This window comes from Cibotium barometz, chromosome 27 (assembly GCF_041138505.1).
Source record: "Cibotium barometz isolate CiBa-2024 chromosome 27, ASM4113850v1, whole genome shotgun sequence".
In the NCBI taxonomy this organism is placed as follows: Eukaryota; Viridiplantae; Streptophyta; class Polypodiopsida; order Cyatheales; family Cibotiaceae; genus Cibotium; species Cibotium barometz.
The window spans coordinates 9,974,092-9,997,832 of NC_141072.1; the positions used below are offsets into that span (position 1 = coordinate 9,974,092).

The window sequence follows — 23,741 nt, forward strand, 5'->3', positions numbered from 1 at the left end:
GTGCGATCATAGTGTCCCATTGCAGTTCCAATCTGCCAGCTCTAGGTGTATGGTCCCATAGATCCCTCGTCCCTATTTGGGACGCCGCTCTGTGATGATGACTCACCCGTCCATGTATATTGCCCACTTCCCTGCTTTGCGGGCCTCGTGCACCTTGGGCATGTTCGCCCATCTGTGCTCTACCGGTAAGATCACCCCCTAGGTATATCTTCTCCCCTCGGAGAACTGTCCATGTGTCCATGAAGGCCTCTCGGCTAGCAAGGTCCGAGAATTTCAAGATGAGGGGGCGCTCCTATGAGGTGTACCATCCCACACGCCATGTGTCCACATAAGGGGTCCCTTCCACTTTGAGTTTCTTGCATAGGGCTAGAGCGTCAACCTTGGGGGATTCCCCCTTTTTTAGTCCTGTCGGTGTTCATCCACAAAAGGTAAGTGCAAAGGGGTGTAAGATGGAGGTGACACATGGCTGGATTTTGGACAAAGGGATAAGGCTTGGGCAAATGGACATTGAGTTGTGACCGCCCTGGGACTTCAATGAGCGTACACAGGGCTGGTCATAATTTTTAATTGAGTTTTGGTTGCCGAAAACTGATTAAAGTGTGAATGCACTCACTTACAAATTAATACTAAGTTGTAAGAGATAAATTAACGCAATTTGACCAATACTTACCACCTCTCCACATGCAATATAACCATGTCAGCAAATAGTTTCACACGCACGGTTTAGGAGCGGGCGTCTTCTTACCCAGAACTACACATTGGTCCTGCAAGCGTGAAAACAATAGGCAAATTCAATTTGCAAGCAAGCACATAAAGATGCTATGCAATGGCAAAATTGGTATGGACATTCCCCGTTCAATGGGAAGATAGTTCTTGAACTCAACAAGGTAACACCTAACAAGTTTGTCTCCAGCAAGCTTGTGTTCCCTGTGATGCACAATCTGTACTGGTTGCAAAATCTCCTCGAGCTCATCCAATCCTCAATGACCAGTTCACTGAACTCTGGACCTACATACTTGCGAAGGAGACTCACATGCAAAGCATTGTGTATATGCCAATGACTAGGCAATGCCAACTTGAAAGCACTTCATTGATGGAAAAGGCGCATAGTACCTAGTTGCGAGCTTAGGGTATGTACCCTCTTTGCCAGGCCTCTTTCTAAGTCTTGCTTTCTCAAATTTCAGCAATACCCAATCATTCTCTTTGACATCTAATTGCCTTCTATGCTTGTCAGCAACCCTTTTATGTTTGTCCTGTGACCTTGCAATGGCTGTCCCCAGGTGAGCAAAGGCAGTATCCAAGTCTCTTACATACTCATTAGCTGCAAATATCTCATCCTTCGTTTGAAGGATGGGTGGCAAAACCACCTTACCATAAGCAATCTCAAACTAGGCCTTTTTCGTAGATCCATACACGGTGTTGTTGTATGCAAATTCCACAAGGGATAAGTACTTCTCCCAAGAAGACTTTTGATCCGCCAACGAAATCCATCAAATTTTATTTTTTAGAGAGGTTACACCTGTACTACATTGGACTTCTAAATTTTGGAATCGCATTTGTAACAAGTTATGGTCAGCTTAGGAGACCCATAGCTGCTTATCCATTCTCTCTACTTCCTGGTCATGGAAGTGTGTAGACTCCATTTCTTCATCACGCTCTCTTGTGATGCCTCTCTCCAAATTCCCCTTCTTCAACCTCCAGAGGGGCTTTACCTCTTTCAGTCCTCAATTCCCGCTCCTATTTTCAGCATTTCTAGTTTCTACCCCTTTGCCAACTGTTAATGTTGGACTCACACACTCACACACACAAACCTGCACATTAGGGTTAGGTGCAGGATGGAGAAGCTCACACACAGAAATGAGAGAGAGAGAGAGAGAGAGAGCCAAAAGTGTGGTATCCACAAAATGCAAGTCAACCCTTGCATGTGTGCCACATCCATATAATATAGAAGTACAAAATATTATATGTAGAGTGTCCTTTCACACTTGATATCCAAGGGGAAAAACCACATGGGAAAAAATGCCCTTGGTTAAGCCCTGTTCACACATAGCACTACCATAAGTGAGCATATGCCTACACCAACTTCTTCCCGAACTCGTCTAATTGATGCAAACAAAGAGCTTGTTTCCCTTTCTCTTGGAGAAGCCATTATTGCATAAAAGAAAATGCAAATAAAATGCTGAAAATTAACAAGGCAAATTAATAAAAAAAAGGGGATATTTTTGGACTTTTTGTTGGTAAGCTTATTGGCGCGGGAAGAAATTCTGATTAGCAAAATTGAGCTTTGTTTCACATCGTGGAGTTCAATAGTGTAGGAATCACTATCTTCTCTAGCAAGTATGCAGCCTTAAAACCCTAACTACATCAATTAGCAAGTTAACAGTAATGAAGCATAAACATGGGTTTACATCAAAAGGCTTGCTTCCTTCTTTACCACCCAGCCACAACATAGCCTAACTCTATAGCACGACTCTTTCTTGAAGCCCACAAGTGGTATTTCTTTGAATCGCGCTATTTTCATGTGCTAGACCACACACCCCCTTGCACAATGCTTGCCATGTGGACAACTAAAGCTCTTAGGTGTAAACACCCTTTAGGGCTTTCACCTTAATTAGCTAATTAATGCCCCTAGCATCTTCTTAGGCCTTTCTAATACACATTAGCCACCCCAAGCATTGGCTAAGCCCTCTAGACTCCCAATTATGCCCCCGCCGCCCCTAGGGAAACGTCAATACATGAGATGTAACAACTATTGTATTACTCTTTGGTCTCATTCTTTCTACTCTGTCTTCTTTCTTTATATTATTATTTAGAAAAAGAAATCCTAACTAAGAATTTGGAAAGCTTAATCCACTTAAAAAATTGAAAGCAGGCTTGATAAAAAGCCTTCTTTTGTTATAGAAACAATCTTTTACTTTTGTAACAATTGATATATAGGTGAATGAAATCATAGTTACATATAATTGACGTACTTAACTACTCCTGCACAGTAGCTTGTTAGACTAAGATCATCAAGTCAATAATGTCATGCTTCATCTTGATTAATCAGTGGGCATTCATGTGTCCATAAGCTTACGGTTGTAATCCTTGAGTTATCTTTTCATTGATGATAGTTCATACCAATTTAATTTTATCAACCAACCAGATGGGATGTCTTTTATTATATTTCTTAGTGACCCAAGCTAACATGGAATCGAAAAGGAAAAAAATTAAACGATAGCAAAACCAATGGTTTAAATGAGGAGGATCAAAGCAAAGGATTAAATCCTTAATCAATGAATATAAATGATGATAATCACAAGAAGCAACGAGGAGACTCAAATTAATAACTCAAGTTTGCATTTTATTATCTCTCTAGTGATGGAATTTAAGTGATCCTAAAAACTGACATAGTTCGAATTGGTAGGAAGGATCAAAGCGAAGGACTAAATCCATAATTAATGATATATGAAGATAAGCAACACATATAATCTACTCACATGACACTATAGTTTTAATGTTGGCTACATCTTTCCATCGTGTGGATTGGCTTCATCTATGGTTGAATTTCTATGTATTATGTATACATTGACACACAAGAAATGGCATTTGTAAATTTTTTTAATTTTGCGTGCAATTTATCATTTGGATAAACTCTAGGACATAAGTATGCATAATGCATGCATATGAATGAAAGGTAGCGTGTTTAACCTGTTAAGGAAATTCGTGTTTGCTTACCTCAGTATGTGTGCATTGACTTTGTGATGTGGAAATTAGCCACTAGGAGGGAAATTGGGCGATTCTCAAGACTGCTGCATTTGTAGTTTTGGTTTCACACTCGATAGTTTAAGGTTTATGCAGAGGTCTATGCTATTTTGCAATAGGTCATTGTTTCTTTTATAATTAAGTTGTTTATGGTAATACTAAACATTGTTTGCTTGTTTATGTGTGCAGGTTTTTGTTGGAGGAATCTGCCGAACACTGTCTTCTGATAAGGTAGGATACTAATGACTATCTTTGTGTCTGAATGATGGTTGTGTGTATCAACTCGGAACTTCAGCTTTTGTTGGCACTAAATGCACCATTGTGTTGTTGTTATTAGGTCAAGGAGATTGTCACTGCCTTTGGGCAGTTGAAAGCCTACCATTGGGAAGTCACTGTTAAAAATGACCACAAGGAGGCATATGCATTTTTAGAGGTGTGGATCTGCTTCTGCCCTATGACTAATAAAGACATCAAATATAACATTTCATTTCATTTCATCTCTCTCTCTCTCTCTCTCTCTCTCTCTCTCTCTCTCTCTCGATCACCCGAATCCCAGGCGACAGCAGTTCAAGCCCAATCGAGAGGAGTGCAATCAGACAGAGCCACTGAGCTGTGCAGAGCACGACGCCCTCACCCACGACCCTAATACTTCAGGCAGATCGTGGCCATCATCTCCCACCATAGGACGACCACCTCTCTCCAGCTCAGTCCCAACACCCTGAGCACCATGCAGCAGCTCCCGATGAGGGATATATTAGGATAAGGGTACAGAGCTATATGCTCTCAGTTCTAGTACCAGCTTTAGCTTGTCATTTTTAGTTCCTAGCATTTCCATTTTTTATGTAACTCAGACATTGTATTTCATGGACTTGATTTAATTATTTTGGTCTCATAGGTCACTTTGGCCTTTTGAAGACGTTAAACGAGGATGTCCACTGCTCAGCCTGCCCTATGCAACCTCCCAAACCTTGCCATCCCTCCCCAATTGAATGGGCAGCCCTCTTAATCTGTCCACAGTGGGTTAGGCGATCAGCTTCCACATTTACATATGGGCAGGAGATTGTGGAGTATACAGATGCATATACATATCTTGGGGTAGTATTCAGTGGGCCAGTGTTTTCGATGAGGAGAGCAGCAGAGACTAGATTGACTAGAGCACATGCAGCCCTGGGTGGTTTGGAGAGGATGTGTTCGCAGGTTCAGTTTCAGGAACCTCGAACAAAACTCTGGCTTTTTGACACTCTAGTGACATCAGCTATGCTTTATGGAGTGCAGATATGGGGACCTTCAGTGGGCCATCACAGCGCAGGCGGGTGGAGAGGTATGGAGAGGCCTTTGGTATCTATGATTGCTAGGCTTATTAGAGCCAAGGCTGTGGTACCTCATGAGATTATTCGAGCAGAGATGGCGGCTGCCCCTCTGGCGATTGAGGCTCTTACGAGATCAGTCTCCTACATACATGGCTTGTGGGATCTCCCCCGAGACAGATATGCACGCCTCGCCCTGGAGTCCTCCCGACAGTTAGCTTTACAGGGAGACACGGCTTGTTGGTATGGACAGATGACATCGTGGTTCCAGGCACATGGTTTTAGCATGGACAGATTGCCTCCCTTCCAGTATTCTCTGGAGGCACCCTCTCTCACTCTTACACGGACAGAGATTACCAGACTCATCCGTCAGGATTTAGTTCAGCTCGACATTAGGAGGACATGGATACAGCCGACTGAGGAGCTGGGCACGAAGATGGCTTTCTACAGAGAACATTTTCTTCAGCTCACAGCAGATGGTTTTGTGATCAGACCCAGTTACATGGATGTACACTTGTCTCATGCAGTACGATGTGCTATTGGTCAGATTCGCACATCCTCACACCAGCTTGAGATTGAGATTGGCCGATATAGAGGTATACCAGCTGAGGCCAGGATATGCCGAGTATGCCATGGGGAGCCAGAGACAGAGCTCCATTATATATGCCATTGTACTGCATACTATGAGATACGTGGTCGTTTCCACTGTTTATTCAGAGAGGGTTTTGGACCACTTTCCAGAGTCATGGGGTACCAGGACCAGAGGTGTTTGGGATTGTTCTTGCTTGAGCTGCGGAGACATAGAGATAGCCTGCTTAGGCGCACAGAGAGCCAGACTCAGAGGCACATTACAGACTTCTTTAGTCCGGCCATCACTGCACCAGATGGACCACAGCAGCAGCAGGACATGGATACCGCCCACACCAGGGGTACACTGATTGATCGTGCGATTGAGCTTGGGTGGTCCAGACGCCCACGACCACGGAGGAGGGCATCCCAGCATAGACGGAGGTTGCAGCGGCAGATTCGGATTATTCTTGCGAGGCATGCGAGACACCCAGTCAGGGTGCTGACCACAGAGGATATTGAGGAGATCCGCCAGTGTCCGATGCGGCACATATTATGAGATGGAGGTACCTCCATAGTGTACCTTCCAGTTCCAGTTTCATTTTCTAGGTGCCAGTAGTATCATCTTTATTTTTCATTTTCTGGGTTTTTTTATCCAGACATTGTATCAGATCCACCATGATGTAACTTTTGGTCTCATAGGTCATTATGGCCTTTTGAAGACGTTAATATAACATTTCATTTCATTTCATTTCTCTCTCTCTCTCTCACACATATTCATCACACTACATTTGTCAAAAACTTGGTGTTGGCAAGATCCCAACCCTATTCTCACGTTTTTGGCCAAGAGGAGCCATTGCCTATCCTGTGGAGACATTATCTCAACTTGCCAGCCAATCCTTCTAATTCTGTGGTAGCAATATTGGAAATCCTTGGTTGGCAAGTTGGGAAAGGTGGCATTATTTAGAAGGCCACATCACATTAAGCTTGACTCTCTGCCAGTAGGAGACCCATGACCTCGGGCATTCATCAACTTGATCTTGCTCATGCATGTGTGCCTGTTTATGGGACACGGCTAGTCCTATGGTATGACATGATGAGATGGCATTGTGAACTATTTTCATTTTCATTTTTTTCCCCATTTTTCAAACTTTTTGGGGATAACTGCTTTCATTCTGTTGGGACGCTTTGACAACTTTGCATAACACCACTCACCTTCTTTGCACAACAGATTGTAGAGTCCTCCTTTATTTAATAGAAATAGTGCCACAATATGCACTCTGTTACCATTTGGGTATTTCCCCATCTTGTCAAATGTGAACAGGCTTTGGAAGGTACTAGGACGCCCAAGGTTCTGTCTGAGTCCTTAGATATAAGTTATACAAGCTTTGGGAATGGGGGGTTATCCATTACAAGGTTTACGAGCACCTTCAAATCTGGGAAGGGAGCTCAGAACACGACATTGGAGCAAGAGATAGACACACTTGAGATCAATTCTTGTGTCAGAAGAATGCTCAGTCAAGCTTTGGAAAGTTGGAGAAGGTTTTGGCATGGAAACAGACACTTGTATAGGGCTGTCCACATTCAGTTATGATTGGTTGGGCAAAATATTATATGGGCAACGCTCATTTTAAATAGGACCAGACATTTTATAAGTTGGGCACCCTGTTAGTAATGTGTTTCACATATATTGGATTGGGCATCTTCATTGGAGCACCTGGATCATGAAAAAGGGCAAGAAATAAATGTGGATTTTGGGCAATAATACAGATGTCGGCTTTCATTTTAGGTGGTAAACCTTGTTATTCTTGTCCAACCTTAGCATAAGGGTATAAAAACATTTAAAAAGTCTTCAATTTTTCATCCATGCCAGCTTCTACCTCTCCTTTATGTAAGTGTGCTGGAGCTCGTACACCTCCGGCCTCTGTGTTGTACCTGCTGAGTGCTTGCTGCTGATGGTTAAGTTGTACCTGTTGGTGATCATTCTGTATGTGCTGTCCCATGTGTGTACCAGCTATACCTGGTTTTGTACTTGCTGTACCACCTGTTTTTAGGGTTTCTGTACTTGCATATCGTACATGGGCTGTACAAACTGTACCTGCAGCAATCCTACTGGTATTTGGTATTTTGCACTTGCTAAACTTATTTCAGTATTCAACAGAGTTTTCTTCGATAAATATTTGTGTATTTAAATGGCCTATGATTTGGTGAAGATGAGTAACCATATGGGCAAAGGTTTTACATGTGCAACCGTTTATGGAGACTATGGTTTTATTTCTCAATGGTCAATTTATCATAAAGACATGTGAACCGAGGAAGATCAGTACCCACACAGGATGAAGACTTCACATATGTTTTGCGACATTGGATTACAACCCAGCTTGTATATAGTTCATTATATGGGTATTGTACCTAGATAATCTGGTACATGGTTAAATATTCCTTGGTGATAAAGAATTCCAAGAGAAACTAAACTTCGTCATTCTATGTTCCATTGCTAACTGGAGCTGGAGCTCCCCCCGTTGCTACCTACACCCACGCCCCCCTCCCAATATATTGCCTTGAGTCGCCCTCCCGCTCGGGCACACAGTGCACCTCAGCCTTCCGCCCATCCCTTCTTGAGCTTCCCGCCCAGCTGTCTCTCCACGCCTCTGCCTGCTGTTCGCCATCTCCGTCCTGCTTTCCTCCAGCCTTCCCACCCTCAGTCTCCACCTCCACCCTCCTTCCCCTGCCATTTCCTTCCTCCTTTCCACCGGCCTTCCCGCTGGCAGTCTCCTTATCCGCCCTCCTTCCCCCGCCGCCTTTATCCGACCTTCTTCCACATTCCTGCTGCTCTTGCCACCCACCCTCCTCCAGCCCACTACTTCATTGTCTGCCTGCCCTCCCTCCTCCTTTCCACTGGCCTTCCCGCCCTCAGTCTCCTTATCTGCCCTCCTTCCACCTTCCTGCTGCTGCTCTCACCCACCCTCCTCCAGCCCGCTACTTCATTGTCTGCCTGCCCTCCCTCCTCTTGGTGTTCTTTTATCGTCCAATGCCGGCCGACAGTAGTAGTTGCTGGCCGACTACCACTTCCAACATATATAAAAGCATAAATCGTGATTTGCATTCAATACATTCAGTCATTCATCATTTGCAGTACTCCCGCAGGTCACTGCTTGACTTTTGCCAGTACGTCGGCTACACCAGTTATCATTTGCTGCCACCCATGTTTTGAATAGATGCCCTACCAAAGCATTGAAAACCATAAAGCCATATGAGACCTCGCACGAGAGAAAACCTTAAGTCGATCACTTTAGAGTTTTCGGATGTATTGCTTATGTACCTCTGCAATTGCGAGGTAAGCTTGATGACAAAGCTACTAAATGCATATTTGTGGGTTACAATAATACTTCCACACAAAGGATTTTGGACAACAGAGACGATGTGTTTGCTGAAAATTCAGACCAGCCATTGGCTGAATTTTATGGACAGCCACCTAAAGGCCCACATAACATGTTTGAAGGACTACTCCCTTAGGGAATTGATGGCACAACAGATCAACCATCAACTTTGCCTAATGGACAGCATATGGGTGCTCAAAATCAGTCCATAAATCAGCTCATTACACCTCAAAATGTAGAGGAAGTAGTGGAGGAAGAGCTGACAGCAAACGGAAGAGGCTAGACTTGGGCCTTGTTGGCTGCTCCGTATTTTATAGGAGAGCAAGCTTTCAGCTCCACTTGGTAGTAGGACACGGGCTGGTTCACGTAGTGCAAGAGAACATGCAGATGTTGCTTGCATGAGTACTCTATGTGATGGAGATGTACCAGATTCATTTGAAGAGGCTCATAAGGATGAGCATTGGGTGCAAGCCATGCAAAATGAGATGGATTCTATCCACAAAAACAACACATGGGACTTAGTAGACTTGCCTCCTGGCAAAAAGTTAATTGACACAAAGTGGGTGTATATCATTACATATGCCGATGCCCTGTATACTATGAGATTGGGGGGAGGTTCCACTGCCTCTTCCCAGACCACTTTCCAGGATCATGGACTTCCTGGATCAGAGATGCCTGGGACTTTTTCTTCTAGAGCTCCGCAAACACAGGGAGTCCTTAGTGCATAGTCACCAGAAACGAGAAACGGGAATGGAAACGGGGAAACGAGTTTCTAGGGGTGGAAACGGCCGTTTCTTGTGACAATATCACTTTGGAAACGAGAAACGGCCATGGAAACGGATGGGGTCCTGAAACGGAGAAACGTGTTTCTAGGGACCGAATGACCGTTTCCTGTGACTATGCCTTAGTGAGACCTAGATGAGCTGTACTTACTCGAGGACCTGCACAGAGAGCTCTCACCAACTGCTTCCATACTAGCACTCCGAGGGTTGATCCACCCACCATACCCGGACCACAGGCTAGTGCAGGAGCTCGGCCAAGAGGTGTGACTTCGACAGAGCCACTGAGTTATGCAGAGCTTGACGCCACGCCCTGGACCCCATGGCCCTCGCCCGCGGCTATGCCACCACAGCAGGATCCGGGCCATCATCTCCCATCATCACAGGAACTTCTCACACCGGCTCAGTTTTACCACCTTGAGCAAAGTCTTTCATGACCAGGATCCCACCGAGCCAATAGTAGAACTTCATGCCAAGAAAGGAGAATATGCGATAAAATGTGAGATGAGCGAATACGGACAGGATGAGCCGCATTCACAATGTCCCACCATGAAGCCTGCACACGTGTCCGTCCATGTGACAATCTTTCCAACTCAATCAAGTCACGAGCCATGAATACCCAAGGCTGCTCCTGCAAACACATATCCTGAAAAACCCACCTACGTGCCACCATATGCAAGCGGACATCCAGTAAAGCAGCCCCACCCATTCTTTTGGGCGTCGTAATGTGTATCCATGTTTGACCCATAATATTTCCTTGCCTCTTCCACAGCATAAACCGAATGGGAGCAACCAAACGGAGAAGAGATTTGTGCGTCCAAGGTAGCAAAGGCAAAAAATAGGAAATCATGCTAAGCATAATAACCTGAGCTACCTTAACCCTCACGTGCATAGGCCACCCTTGAGCTTTCCAATACACAAATTTATCTGAGATCCGAGCAGAAATCCAAGCAAGAAGCGCTTGGGGGTCCACATCTACACCCACCGGATACCCAAGATGACGAACAATGTCTCCTGTATGCACCACACGGCCTTGCCACCCTAATGCCTCAAGATCAAATTCCGTGTATACAATGAGGGCTGATTTTGTTGAATTTCTCTCTCTCTCTCTCTCTCTCTCTCTCTCTCTCACCACCACACACACCATGGATATCTTACATCCCCCATAGCTCCTCCTAGCTTCTGTGTGAACCCTAGGGTTAACAATATGAAAACTGTGTCAAAAACCCTGGTCGGCTGGGATAGATGGGCAATGGCATGGTGGATCTAAGTTTTAGGGGATATGCAAGGCATTCTCAATGGAGGTGCAAGAGATTGAGCAGCATATCATTTTGGAATGCCCAGATTTTGCTACTAGTCATGCATGTTTATCTCTTGCTCTTGAGGGATGTGTTGACATCCTTACATTTCCCAATATCCTCTGTTGTCAAGGCGGTTCTTCATCACCGTAAAGTACTTAAGAGGACAGGACATCAAACACATAGCTGAGAGAAGAAAATTGCTGAATATTGTTCATGTTGTGCAAGCTTTAAACCTTGATAAGGAGAGGTGAGGACAGAGAGAGTGAGTCTCTTCCAAAAACACACGGCTAGTATTTAAACCTCTCTCCAATGGGCATGCATGGTTGTTCTTGTAATATATCCAAATGCCACAGCTAATCTATTGTAAAATAGTCTTTGCATATGTGTTTTTTCCTTTTGATGCATATCTTTAAAGAGGATGAGAGGAGAAAATTTGGGAACTTGCTGAATATTGTTCATGTTGTGCAAGCTTTAAGCCTTGATAAGGAGAGGTGATGACAAAGAGAGTGAGTCTCTTCCAAGAACACACAGCTAGTATTTAAACTTCTCTCCAATGGGCATGCATGGTTGTTCCTGTAATATATCCAAATGCCACAACTAATCCATTGTAAAATAGTCTTTGCATATGTGTTTTATCCCTTTTGATGGTAAGGTTAAGGATCAAGATTCGAGGTCTTTATTTTGAGCTTGGAGTGAACAAAATGTCTTTTGGAAGTTTTTATGCAGTTTATGATGCCATCAAGGCATTGACTCAATTTGACTACCTTGGAGAACCTTTCCATGTGTGAGCACAAACACATGCCCATCCATGACTCAGTTTTCCTAGTTAAGATGAATTCTTGAAGGTCCTCAGCCATCCCCATACCCAACCATTCAAGCCTTACTCAAACATGCTACTTGTAAGTGTGAGGGCAAAAAGACGAAAGGACCAGATGTACGAGAGGTTAGAGCAAAACAACACAGCATGAAATATGTGAGTGAGTCTATATATAATGGTGAGTGAACATATGTACAAGAGCCCTCTGATGTGGGGTAACTCTGAGTAGAAAGACCAGTGCAGAAGTAGAGATGATGTCGGAGCTGAAGCACGGTCGATGACGAAGGCTCGCATCGATGTGAGGCAAAGCACCCTGAGAGGTAGTCGGTGTCGAAGGCTCGTGTCGGTGGAAGGAGCGGCACTCCGAGGTGGTAGATGAAGAGCAGAGAGGGCTGCCGTCCCAAGAGGTGGTGGTGATGGTTTGGAGAATCAACTTCCGGTGAGAAGAATTAATCCTCCGGGAGTGCGGGTAGACGATCCATGCCGTGTCCTCTCAAGGTCTTCAATCTCTTTGCTCACGATAGCTCTGATACAATGTGAGGGCAAAAAGACGAAAGGACCAGATGTATGAGAGATCAGAGCAAAACAACACAGCATGAAATATGTGAGTGAGTCTATATATAATGGTGAGTGAACATATGTACAAGAGCCCTCTGATGTGAGGTAACTTTGAGTAGAAAGACCAGTGCAGAAGCAAAGATGATGTCGGAGCTGAAGCACGGTCGATGACGAAGGCTCGCGTCGATGTGAGGCAAAGCACTCCAAGAGCTAGTCGGTGTCGAAGGCTCACATTGGTGGAACCAGAGGCACTCTGAGGTGGTAGTGGCAGCGGAAGATGAGGTGATGTAGGCTCTGGTGACAAGGGTGCTGTTGTACCTAAGGTGGTAGATGAAGAGGAGAGAGGACTGCTGTCCTAAGAGGTGGTGGTGATGCAAGCTCTGATGACAAGGGTGCTGCAAGACCTGAAGGGTGCAAGCTCTGGTGACAAGGGTGTTACATACCTGAAGGGTGCAAGCTCTGGTGACAAGGGTGTTGCATACCTGAGGGGTGGTGAGGAGCAGAGAGGACTGCCGTCCCAAGTGGTGCAAGCTCTGGTGACACGGGTGCTGCATACCTGAAGTGGTAAGGAGCAGAGAGGGCTGCCATCTCGAGTGGTGCAAGCTCTGGTGACACGGGTGCTGCGTACCTGACCTGGTGTCGATGGTGAAGACAAGTAGAGAGTGGGCTGCTGTCCCGATGGTGTGATGTAGCAGAGAGTGGGCTGCTGTCCCAATGGTGAGAGCTGAGGCAAACACGCTGAAGTGCTCTATGTATAGCAGAGGGGACTGCTGTCCCAAGAGCTGTGGAGAAAATGCTGATGTGCTGATGTAAGCACTGATGTAAACGCAGATGTAAAACCCTGATGTAAGCGCTGATGATAGGCTGATGTAAGGGATGTAAAGCCTGATGTGAGCGATGATGTCAGTGCTGATGTAAACACTGAAGGTAGCAAAGAGGGCTGCTGTCCCACGGTGTGGCCTGTAGCAGAGAGTGGGCTGCTGTCCCGTGTAGTGGCCAGATGAGAAACGCTGATGTGCTGAATGTCAGGCAAGGATGATGAAGCTGTGTTGTGTAGAGACCGGCAGAAGCAGCAACAGCAGCAGCAGCAACATATGGTACCAGATATGTGCAATGAAGTGGTACATGGCGATGTATGATGAGGCAAGGCTATAAATACTAGGGGGGAGTGCTGGTCGGCCAGCAGCCAAGACAAAAAACCCCAAATAAAACCAAAAATACCCAAAAAATCCCTTTTTTAGGGCTGGGAAAAATACTGTTTTCACAGTAAGGTGACAGCTGGCTGAATTTATCTTGTTTTAGCTTGCCTGTGCTAGGCTGGCTGGATTAATGCTTGAAGCTTTCCCTTCAAACCTCATTCGGAAATACTATTTGTAAGGCTGCAGCTGGCTGTATTCATTTTATTTTAGTTTTCCTGTGCTAGGCTGGCTGGATTAATGCTTGAAGCTTTCTGAAAGGGCTCTTGTAGTCGGGTAAATGCCAATTCTTTTTAATGAAGAAAGGTGTGTTTTTTCTTTTGACTCGTGAGATAGCTTGCAACACTAGTTAAAGCTTAGAGCTATTTTTGAATGCAAAAGTATCTGCACTAGAAAGGCCACCATGCAATTACTATAGGTCTTGATAAGGATTTTGACACCATGTTGATCCCTGCATTGCAGTATTTGGATCCTTCCGTCACTATCAAAGCATGTTCTGGACTCAATGGGATGCGGTTGGGGAATAAAATACTTACTGTGGTCCAGGCAACCCCAAATGGAAGCTCAGTGGTAAGCTGTCCTCCAGAAATAGTTTGGGTCATCATGCAGGATAATCTGAATTGGGTATTTGAGGTTTTTATATGAGCTCCATCGGTCTTGTGAACCATATATATTTATTTGTTTTAAGGTTGTTTATCAATAATGGGGTTTCATTCAAGTGTTAGTGAGATCTTATGTGGTGCTCTCTCCTGTTGCCTTCCTCATGTGAAAACCATGCCTGCACATGAACCCCATTTGTTCACATTAGTATTGGAAATTAAAGACACTCCTGGGTTTTCTCCTTGTATCAGGAGCAAAAGAAGGGGCTATCAATCCGGGGATCATTTGAGGATTCATAAGAGCACGTTGCACCAATTCAAATTGTGCACGCACAAGTTCCAAATCCTCCCTTAGCTGATCAAATTCAGCTTTTTCACATACTGAACTTCCACTTCCTGCTCTTCAACTTCGGCGTCGTCACCTGGATGGTATTCACACAGTCAACGTTGTCATCATAGTGTAAATCCACCATCGTGAGAGGAAATAGAGATTCGAGAAAGAAAGTGTTTAGAATAGGGTGCTCCCACACTGAAGACAGAAAAATCAAAGTCGACGGTCGCAAGCCAAGTGTGTAACAGGCTGGTCCAATCTCATTGGGACGACTTGCTTCACGTTCACAAGCGTCATGAGCTCTTGTGGAGAAAAGAGAACTGTGGGGCTCTATTTATGGAGGAGGGCTCAAAAGCAGCAGCTTCTTAGAAGCCCACTTTTCCCCCCTTTAAAAAAAAATCTCAGGAGTAAAAAAAGTGAATTTTTTTTTGTGCGTGCTTTTTTCTCAATCTTAGCGTTAAAGAATAACATAGCCATGCTTTTCTTCTCAAAGTGACCAAAATATCACTTACGTGAGCTTTTCTCCTAGGTGCCTATTTTTTAATATAAAAAAGTCCCTCTAAACTGCTTTTCTCCCATGCACGCATGCCCTAGGTGTTATACGGACTGTTCACCTCTTGTACAGGCTGTATGGATCCGGATGGCTGCCTCATCATCATCTGTCTGGACATGTGCAGATTCTGTACGAACAGGTTTCTAGTATCCCTTGGGTAGCATGTCGGTTGGCTATTTGAAGAGTTTGACAGTCGTGAAACGGGACTGGCAGTCGTGAAACAGGGCTGGTAGCACTGTATGGCCTGAAGAAACCTTAAACACGCTGCCCACGATCAGCACTAATAGTTCCATGCGCACAACCACTGCTCATGTGTGTTTGTGTCTATACACACACAAGGGTACAACAATACATTAAGTGCTAGACTTCTTAGATCTTTCAGAAATTTCCTTGTGGATCAATTGAAACTTGGTGTTTGGTCTTCAAATCTGTTCGTTAAGAATTTTGGTTATCACGGCTCACCTACTCAGAATGTGTGTGTTTACAGCCTGAAGGGAAAGAGACTCCATTTTATGGTATTCCAGATCATGCAAGGACGCTAATGCAGGCTCCAACACGGATATTGGAACTTCAGAATGTGGTAATTGAGAACCCTCAGAAGTTCACACATCTTTTTTCACAATCTAGACTCATACTCAAATTCTTACCTTTTTTGGGGGGGGTTTCAGATTTCTGAAGCAGAAGCTCTCACCCTGTTAGAAGCAGAGTTGCTGGAAATCGAAGAGGATGTCCGTACAGAATGTGTCAGGTACACAACAGTTGTGCTTTTTTTTTTTGGGTTATCTATATTTTATGTGCATAGAGGTATATATCAATAAGAGAGAGCGAGCAAGCCAGAGAAAGCGGTTCTGATTTATGAGCCAGAATGCTTCCGTTTAGGTTTGGAACAGTGAAGTCCACGCATGTTGTGAAGCCAAAGGGGAAGTCTGATCAGGGCACTGAGATGGAAGGGGACCAGGCAAATCCTGAAAACCTCGTGCTTCAAGCTGGAGGGGTCTACGTGACAGAAGTAGACAAAAAAATTGCTGAGTACATTGCAAGTGTTGGAGGTGAGTTTCTTCAAGCTGGAGGAAATTGTACCGAAGGGCTTGCTGAGGCCAATCAAGAACATGCAGTGTCAGTCACTCCTCAGGCATCAAGTACTGTAAACATTAATGTTGAGCTAGGGCTTGTGCCAAACTCAGTAGCACCTGTGAAGTTGGAGTCTGAAGAAACTTCTCTTGGAAATGAAGCTCCTCAGCCCTCAGAAAAGGTGGCAGAAGATGAAAATGGTGCTGGAGAGTTAAGAAATGCTACGGTACAACATGGCATGGAGTTGTCAGAAACTATGGCAGAGACAGAAGAGCAAAGCACAGTAACACAAGGCTTGTTCTCTGGAGAACTGATAGCAGGTTTGGAAGTGGAGGATGTAGCCCTTGATGGTGTAGGAAACCTTAGTTCTCAAGCAGGTGACTCTGATCTAGGAAGGGTGTACATTGAGTTTACTCGGGAAGAATGTACCTGTAAAGCAGCACATGCATTACATGGGCGACTTTATGGAGAAAGGAAGGTCATTGCAGGCTATTTTCCTCTGAAGTTGTACCAGAAAAGGTTTCGGAAAGGTTTAAAGCCACACACACATGAAGAGAAACAGGCTCGTGCATTGGCTGCTCAAGAGCATCTGAACTCCTATATACTGGATAGGGATTGATGATCATGTTGCTGTATTCTTTGTCCACTGATGCAGAGACTAATTTTGAAGTTACGTAGAGATGGTACAATGAAGTTTGGTATTGTCAAATCAAACCTTAAGATTAAGTGACAAATACAATGATGTTGGAGTGTAGAGTTCCTTTTTTTTGGGGGGGGGAATGCACCATGCCTTGAGTCACCACCATTAAACGTTATTGCCATACCATTCTTCAACATGGTTCTTAATTCTCTTTCATTCCTCAATAGAGACATTGTGAATGGCTGATTAACAATCAAGAGTTTGCACTATCATGAATCTATAAACGCAGGTGTATGTCAAGAGTTGTGCATCTATAGTACACTTTTGAATATACCAGACAGTCCTCACACACACACTTTTTTTTTTAATATACCAGACAGTCCTCACACACACACGTGCGCGTGCGCACAGAGCCACTTGACCAAGATGTGTAGTTGCCCTTGACTTTGCCCAAGTAGATGCATCTTCGAAGTTGTTTTGAAAGCTGATGAACCTGGCTGTTTTACAAAAATAGTTAATTTTAACGTGAGAGCATATGTACATGTGGAATAGCTTGTATCTCAGTTTGTGCACATGTGGGTGTAGGTGCGTGCACAAGCATGTGCATGGTAGGATGGGCTCACATCGCTGGCATTTTTGTCCAATCTACCTTTGTGTTACAATGGCATGCACACATGCCTCAGCTTGTGCATGTGTGTGGACGTGCATCCCCACGCATGTGGTGGGGGGTACTTGAAATGATCACATATTATGTAAAATCGAGAACGCTCTCAACATGACCAACCAACTGTTGTGTTGTAGTTTCCATATTGACAATCATGTTGGATGCATTTTGGCCAATCAAAACAATTATACGTGTTACTTTTTGTGCATGCATTTGTATGCATGGAGAGAGAGAGAGAGAGAGATAGAGAGATCAACGCCTACAAAAGGCCAAACAGTCTCTGAGGCCAAAACTGTTACTTTGTGCATGGAAAATAACATTAGAAAAAAAAACCAACTAGAGTTGAGAGAAGAAACAAACACTAAGAGCCTTGTAAGTGCCATTGGTACAGTGCTACAATGATATATTGTGATATATTGTGAGGGGATCCAAGTGAGTCTTGGAGATCTATGGATGTATAGCGGCTCTAGGAGGCTCTACACATCCATTGCATGTGGAGGGTCACTCGTACCTTCGGAGGATCTCTCGGATTTGACACTGCAAGGTAGAGCTTCTCCTTGGACCAGTGGGTCTTGACCGTCTAGCTTGTTGCACTTGAATCGCTCTCTATGTAGGGAGATGCCTTTTAGGTGAAGTGGCATCTGTGGCACGTGTTGTTAGTGTGGGCTGTTGGTTGTCCGTCACGTAGGGGCATCTAGGCGAGAGCTATCTTGTAGTCATCGGCGAGGGCCTCCATCTTGGTTTTGGTGAAAGAAACTCGTGATGGTGTGCTATGAGGTATCTAGGGTTTGTCTTTGGTGCCTATTTGCATAGCTAATCTCTGTGGCGATGAAGCTCAATCAGGTAGAGTCCCATGCATCGTTGGGCTGGTAGGTCAATTACCCAAAACATTGGTCCAAAACCTCCCTCATGATCTCATAGTACATAGGGCAGCTGTCTTGACGTCTAGCGAATGTTGGGAATCAAGGTCTTACCTCTCCTAAGCCTGGTCAAATATGTGGTAGTATGTGTGTGCATATCATTTTGAGTTGTGCTGAATCTCTCTCTCGAGCATGTCTACCCTAGCTTCTGTATGTCAATTGGTATCAGAGCACCAAGCTCTCCCGTTATCTTGCTTCGCCATCTTGTCTATCATTGGTGTACGATTATTATAGCCATCTTGGGTATTGGTTGGAACCCTTGAGGCCATCCTCTTTCTAGATCCGAGAACCGCCTGTCAACAGGCCATCTTGTCTCCAGCTTCCCTTAGCCTGTTCAACTGTCGCCTCACTTGTGCTCGACCATATCAGCTTCAAAGGTTATAATAACCTTATTAAAAAGCAACCACTGCCATTGTCTCTGCGCAACTACCCACAACCACCTGTTGTGTGCCTCCCGCACACCCTTGTACCAGTTTGACAGTCACCAGTACGAACATAAAAAAAAGGGGAAGCCTCCACAACCAAAAAAGGAAAAACAGATAGCAAGCACTTGCACAAATCAGCATGTGAAAGGCTTCTAAGCTTGGTTAAATATGTGATAATGTGTGTGTGTGTGTTTGTGTGTGTGAACCACCTCTTAGAGGGGTCACCAATAATATCTAGATATTTGTGTGATGAAATAAGCAATAATGTCAGGGAGAAGAACCATTGTACTTATAAAAGGCACATGGACTTCATTGAAAATCAACTAATACAATCACATCATTTTGAGTCGTGCTGAATCTCTCACTCTCTCTCTAACTTGTCTCTTTCGCTCTATCTCACTTTCAATTCCAACACAATAGCAATGGCATTCACCTTTGATCCCCCATAGGTAGTTGTGTAAACCCTAACCCTAGCCTCTGTATGTCAGTGAACAGAATCAACAAAATCCCATTAACTCTGGTATTTGCATGCCCAGTCTCCACCCTCGGGCAATGTTTTGAGACTCTGTTCTGGCTAATTGCAATCCTCATGGCATGGTGTGACATGTATCTATAAGGATAGCCAAGCTTTTGAACGAGTGACCCCGATAAAACTGTATCTTCGTAGGAAGCTCCAGTGGATCCAACGAAGTGACACAAGGTCGGCTTGGATAAGTCAGTTAATGTCATGGCAGGTGAGAGGTAATAGTGGTGCATCCAAACTATGGTGGAATGGGGGCAACTGATCCATATAAAGCCCTTATGAGAGAGAAACCACTAAGTAAACCTTGCATACCAAACCCTAGCATGTCCTGTCTCGACTAGTCGCCCACACGACTTTACTGCAAGTTGAAGGAGTTGCCTTTGTCGAGCGGTATATGAAGGTCACTGCCTGGAAGAGGGCATCAACTACCAAGGGGGATACTCCAAAATCTACAAGAACAATGGAGTGAGACACAGAAGGCTTACTCTAAATCATCTGTGAAAACATAATGACTTGCAATCTCTCTATCCTCCCTCCAACCAACCTCCTGGAAAGGTTTGGTCCCATGCTTCCAATCGAGCCAAAGCTGCATACCCTCTCATCAATCGAGCCTGAGCGGCTGGGCACATAGTCAAGTAGGGTCTAGAAAAGGGGAATCCCAAGTATACATAAGATAAGGCAATGTTTACCTCATTGCTTGCATATGTGAAACTCAGTTTAGAAGCCATAGGGCATGAGGTGTTGAAAATCATAACCTTGGTCTTCCCCAAGGTCAATTGTGAGGTCCCGTCATTGCTCACAAAAGGCATGCAATGCCATCAAATGTTGTGCCTAACAAAAGAGGGCCTATGAGAATAGTAATTTTTCAATATACATTTAATATATGCACATAGAAGATTAAACAAATAGAGTTGATAATTACTACATGTCACAAAGTAGTCATAAAAAGAATGCAAAGTTGAGCCTAAGGGTATGGGGTATCTTCATGATCATGAGCCCCGGCCATAAGTACCTGCCTGTAAAGACGATGGAAAACACCCCATCTAGATATAACCATGTATGCAACACTGGTCAACAAAAAGGTCTTTTGGGTTAGAGGATAGGTCATGAATGAATGAATAGCATGCTAGTTCTTGAACTTTGCTACATAGTGGATGTACATTTCATTGGGCTAATTATCACTCGAGTGGCACCATTTTCTGTTCTTAGTTTTATTGGGGTTGATGTAAAAAGGGCTCTCAGCGGCAGTGTACATGTGGAAGGCATTCTCAAATAGCCTTGGTTTGTTCCACCTCCCCAAGTTGATGTCCTCACGACCTTGCCTTCTGTTACCCTCTGCATCTTTTGAAAGAAAGAGGCGATGAGCTTCTACTTGTTGTGGATTGGATATTTTGAGACTTCACATGTGATCAAGCTAGGTAAGTATGACTAGCTCTAATCGGCAGATAATGGGAGTTAAGATCACAAGCATGCACCAGGTTGTGAAACCACAACACGATGACTATGTTGGTGTTGGCAAAGAGGACCCTAGTAATTGTGCTCCGTGTGTGTGTGCCCCTTAAATAGTTATGCAAGTGATTACACTTGATCTTGCTTTGATCCACCTTAGGTGTAAAAATATAAAGGATATATGTTAGGCTTTGACTCATGAAACCAAAGTAAACTTACAAAGGCAACACAAGAGGTAGAAAAGGTGTATCACAAGGCACTTAAGGAAGGCAAGTTTTGGTAATACTTTGAATGAATCAAAGGCAAGGAAAGAGTTTCTCAAAGAGATGGAACAAGAACAAATAGTATAAGAACAATTAGACAACATTGAGAAAGACCTAAGGAAAGGGGTGACCAACACGACAATTCAGTGAACTTAGGGTTGCTTACCTTTGTAGAAATCTTTACTCCTTGGTAAATTTACCAAGTTGAGCAATAACCAAGTAAGGATTTTGTTTGCTCAAAAATGTGCAGTGTGCCAATAAAGATTCCAAGTCTCACGTACACAATTCACTGGTAGTTTCGCCAAAAGTCAAAGTCACCACACTGCCATTTGGTGTAATTTTAAGTAGGTCTTAGCTCATAATTGTATTCATTTATGCATGGTTGGAGCAAAAACTGAGTGTAATTGAAAAATAGAGATGAGTGCAATTGTAGAAGAGAGAGATAGAGACGTATATATTGATTTGTACACTTGGGTGTCCAAGCTAGGGGCATTATTGGTACGTCAAACACATATGATGGGATCCATGAAAGTTCTCAAAGTGCCGATGCCAACATACATAAGGTGTGTGTGAGTAAAGTGGCAATTTCAATTATGGGCCGTGAGTTCACACTAGCTCCATAGGTCCATTAGAAGGTGTAAGGCTAGACTCATGGGATTGGAAGGGGCTAGGTTGAGCCTATGGATATGGTCAAAGTAGAAAAAGGATTTGAACATTGGGAAGTTGGCGGTTGGGTGGACTCGAGTTACAGGTACCTTTTAAAAAGAAATAAACTTGTGTTGTTGGAATAAGAAAAAACTAGAAAGAGTAGTTTAGTTGGCAATCATAACAAGGATAGAAGAGTTACCACCATTAATAGGAAGAGGGATTTAAGTAGGAGTTTTTCCACGTGCCATCAGGCCCAACATGTTAGTATATATTCAATGTCAGCATGTATCTCACATTGATGTATAGTGCACATTTGTACGGCCCCCATTATGAGGAGAAGCCATTGGTACACACATATCTTTAGTAGAAACCCAAGCTTAGATGTTGGAAGGGGTCGTAGTTGTTGTGACCGTTGATGGTTAGGAGGATGATGAGGGGTACAAGCATTAGCTGGGGTCCAGGGACGGAGCCCTCGGCCTAAAAAGGTATAAGAATATTTCTTAGAATATTTCCTTAGATACTTATTTCATCATTAGTGGGTGGTGGTCGATTGGGACGTGTTATGGATATATGGGCGGTGAGCCGTGTCAATGCAACGTAGCCGCCCATATCTTAGATGCGTCACCACACTACCTGTAGCACTATAAATGGACATAGTTGGCACAAGCTAAGGCATCCAATGTTTGTGAGCATATATTCCCTATACTCTCAGTACGCCCTCCATACAGAGTATGTCTAGATTGCAATCTAAGCTCTACACACGAGAGCACACGCGTGGAGAGCACCATCATATTGTACCTATCTCTTGTTTGGTATAGTCAAAATTTTAAAATTATCTCCATTCTCTCTATTGCATTGTCTAGTGTACTTTCTCTCTATTGCATTGTCTAGTGTACTTTCTGTTGTTGTATCTCTTTCCACTATGCCATATTCTTACATAACAAAGGGACCATTCTCTCTATTGCATTGTCTAGTGTACTTTCTGTTGTTGTATCTCTTTCCACTATGCCATATTCTTACATAACAAAGGGACCATTCAAGGGAAATTGAGCTACAAAGAAAATAGTTAATGTTCCAGGTTTACACTTGATCATGGTAGAATTGGATGCGTATGTAACAATTGCTTGCTAGACTGTGAAGGTCAAGCAAATTCATGAATGTGGGGTAACCACATTAAATGGGGTGTCTATCATTGTAGCATTTCTATTACTCCACGAGTTAAGGTTGACATTGTAGTCATGTTATCATTAACATTGAGGTGACTAACTCATGATTCGAGAAACAAGCCTCTGTAAGAATAAGGAGGTTTCTTCATCACTAATCCCAACACAAATCTAAGCACAGTCACAAGGGCAGATCTGCTAAATATGCCCGCGAAAATGGGCCTAGGTATGGTTAAGGAGCTAGGAACTGCCCTGGAATCCAGACCGTCCCAAATGAAACCACATTTTATTTCAAAGCTTGTGCAAAAATTATCGGGGGATGAAGACCCAATCCAACATGTAGAGGTCTTTGAATCTACCTGTGAAACATGTGGACCAGTGAGCGACGTAACCACATGATACATGCTTTTTCCCTGACAATATTTGCTTGAAGTGGTGTGATAGATGGAGTCCTATGACTCAGATCCACAATATCAAGCAAAAGGAAAATGATTCCATGCGGGATTATGCTTCTTGGCTCAAGCACTTAAATTCAAGATGCAAGTTGAGGGAAAGGCTAACTAATGATCAGTTATTGCCTTGGTTTTAGAGAGAAGTCTGAGATCATAAGATGCATGATTATCTAGTGTTAGCTTGACCAGCTACTCTAGATACTTGTTGTAAGCTAGAAATTGAATATGAGGACAATATGCTTGAGTAGCCGCAACTAGAAGATGCCAAGTGAGCTTCAGTAGTGGCAAAATTACACGTCTCCGGTCATTAAGACACAAGAACCCAAAGCAAGCAAGTTGGCAATATGACAGTGGAAGAACTCAGTAATGCCATCTTGGAGAAATTAAAAAT

General features: G+C 43.8%; 1 protein-coding gene across 2 annotated transcripts in view; it reads left to right on the forward strand.

Moving 5' to 3' along the window:
* LOC147623057 (uncharacterized) overlaps positions 1-16,957 on the forward strand; it is a 49,497-nt gene extending 32,540 nt beyond the window's left edge. For both annotated transcript variants that reach the window (XM_086821088.1, XM_086821089.1), the window contains 6 exons: positions 3,934-3,975; positions 4,082-4,177; positions 14,112-14,219; positions 15,620-15,712; positions 15,801-15,880; positions 16,012-16,957. In XM_086821088.1, the coding sequence (XP_086677214.1) occupies positions 3,934-3,975; positions 4,082-4,177; positions 14,112-14,219; positions 15,620-15,712; positions 15,801-15,880; positions 16,012-16,822 (1,230 nt within the window). In that variant the 3' untranslated portion in view covers positions 16,823-16,957. The remainder of the gene's footprint in view (positions 1-3,933; positions 3,976-4,081; positions 4,178-14,111; positions 14,220-15,619; positions 15,713-15,800; positions 15,881-16,011) is intronic.
* The last annotated feature ends 6,784 nt before the right edge of the window (positions 16,958-23,741 follow it).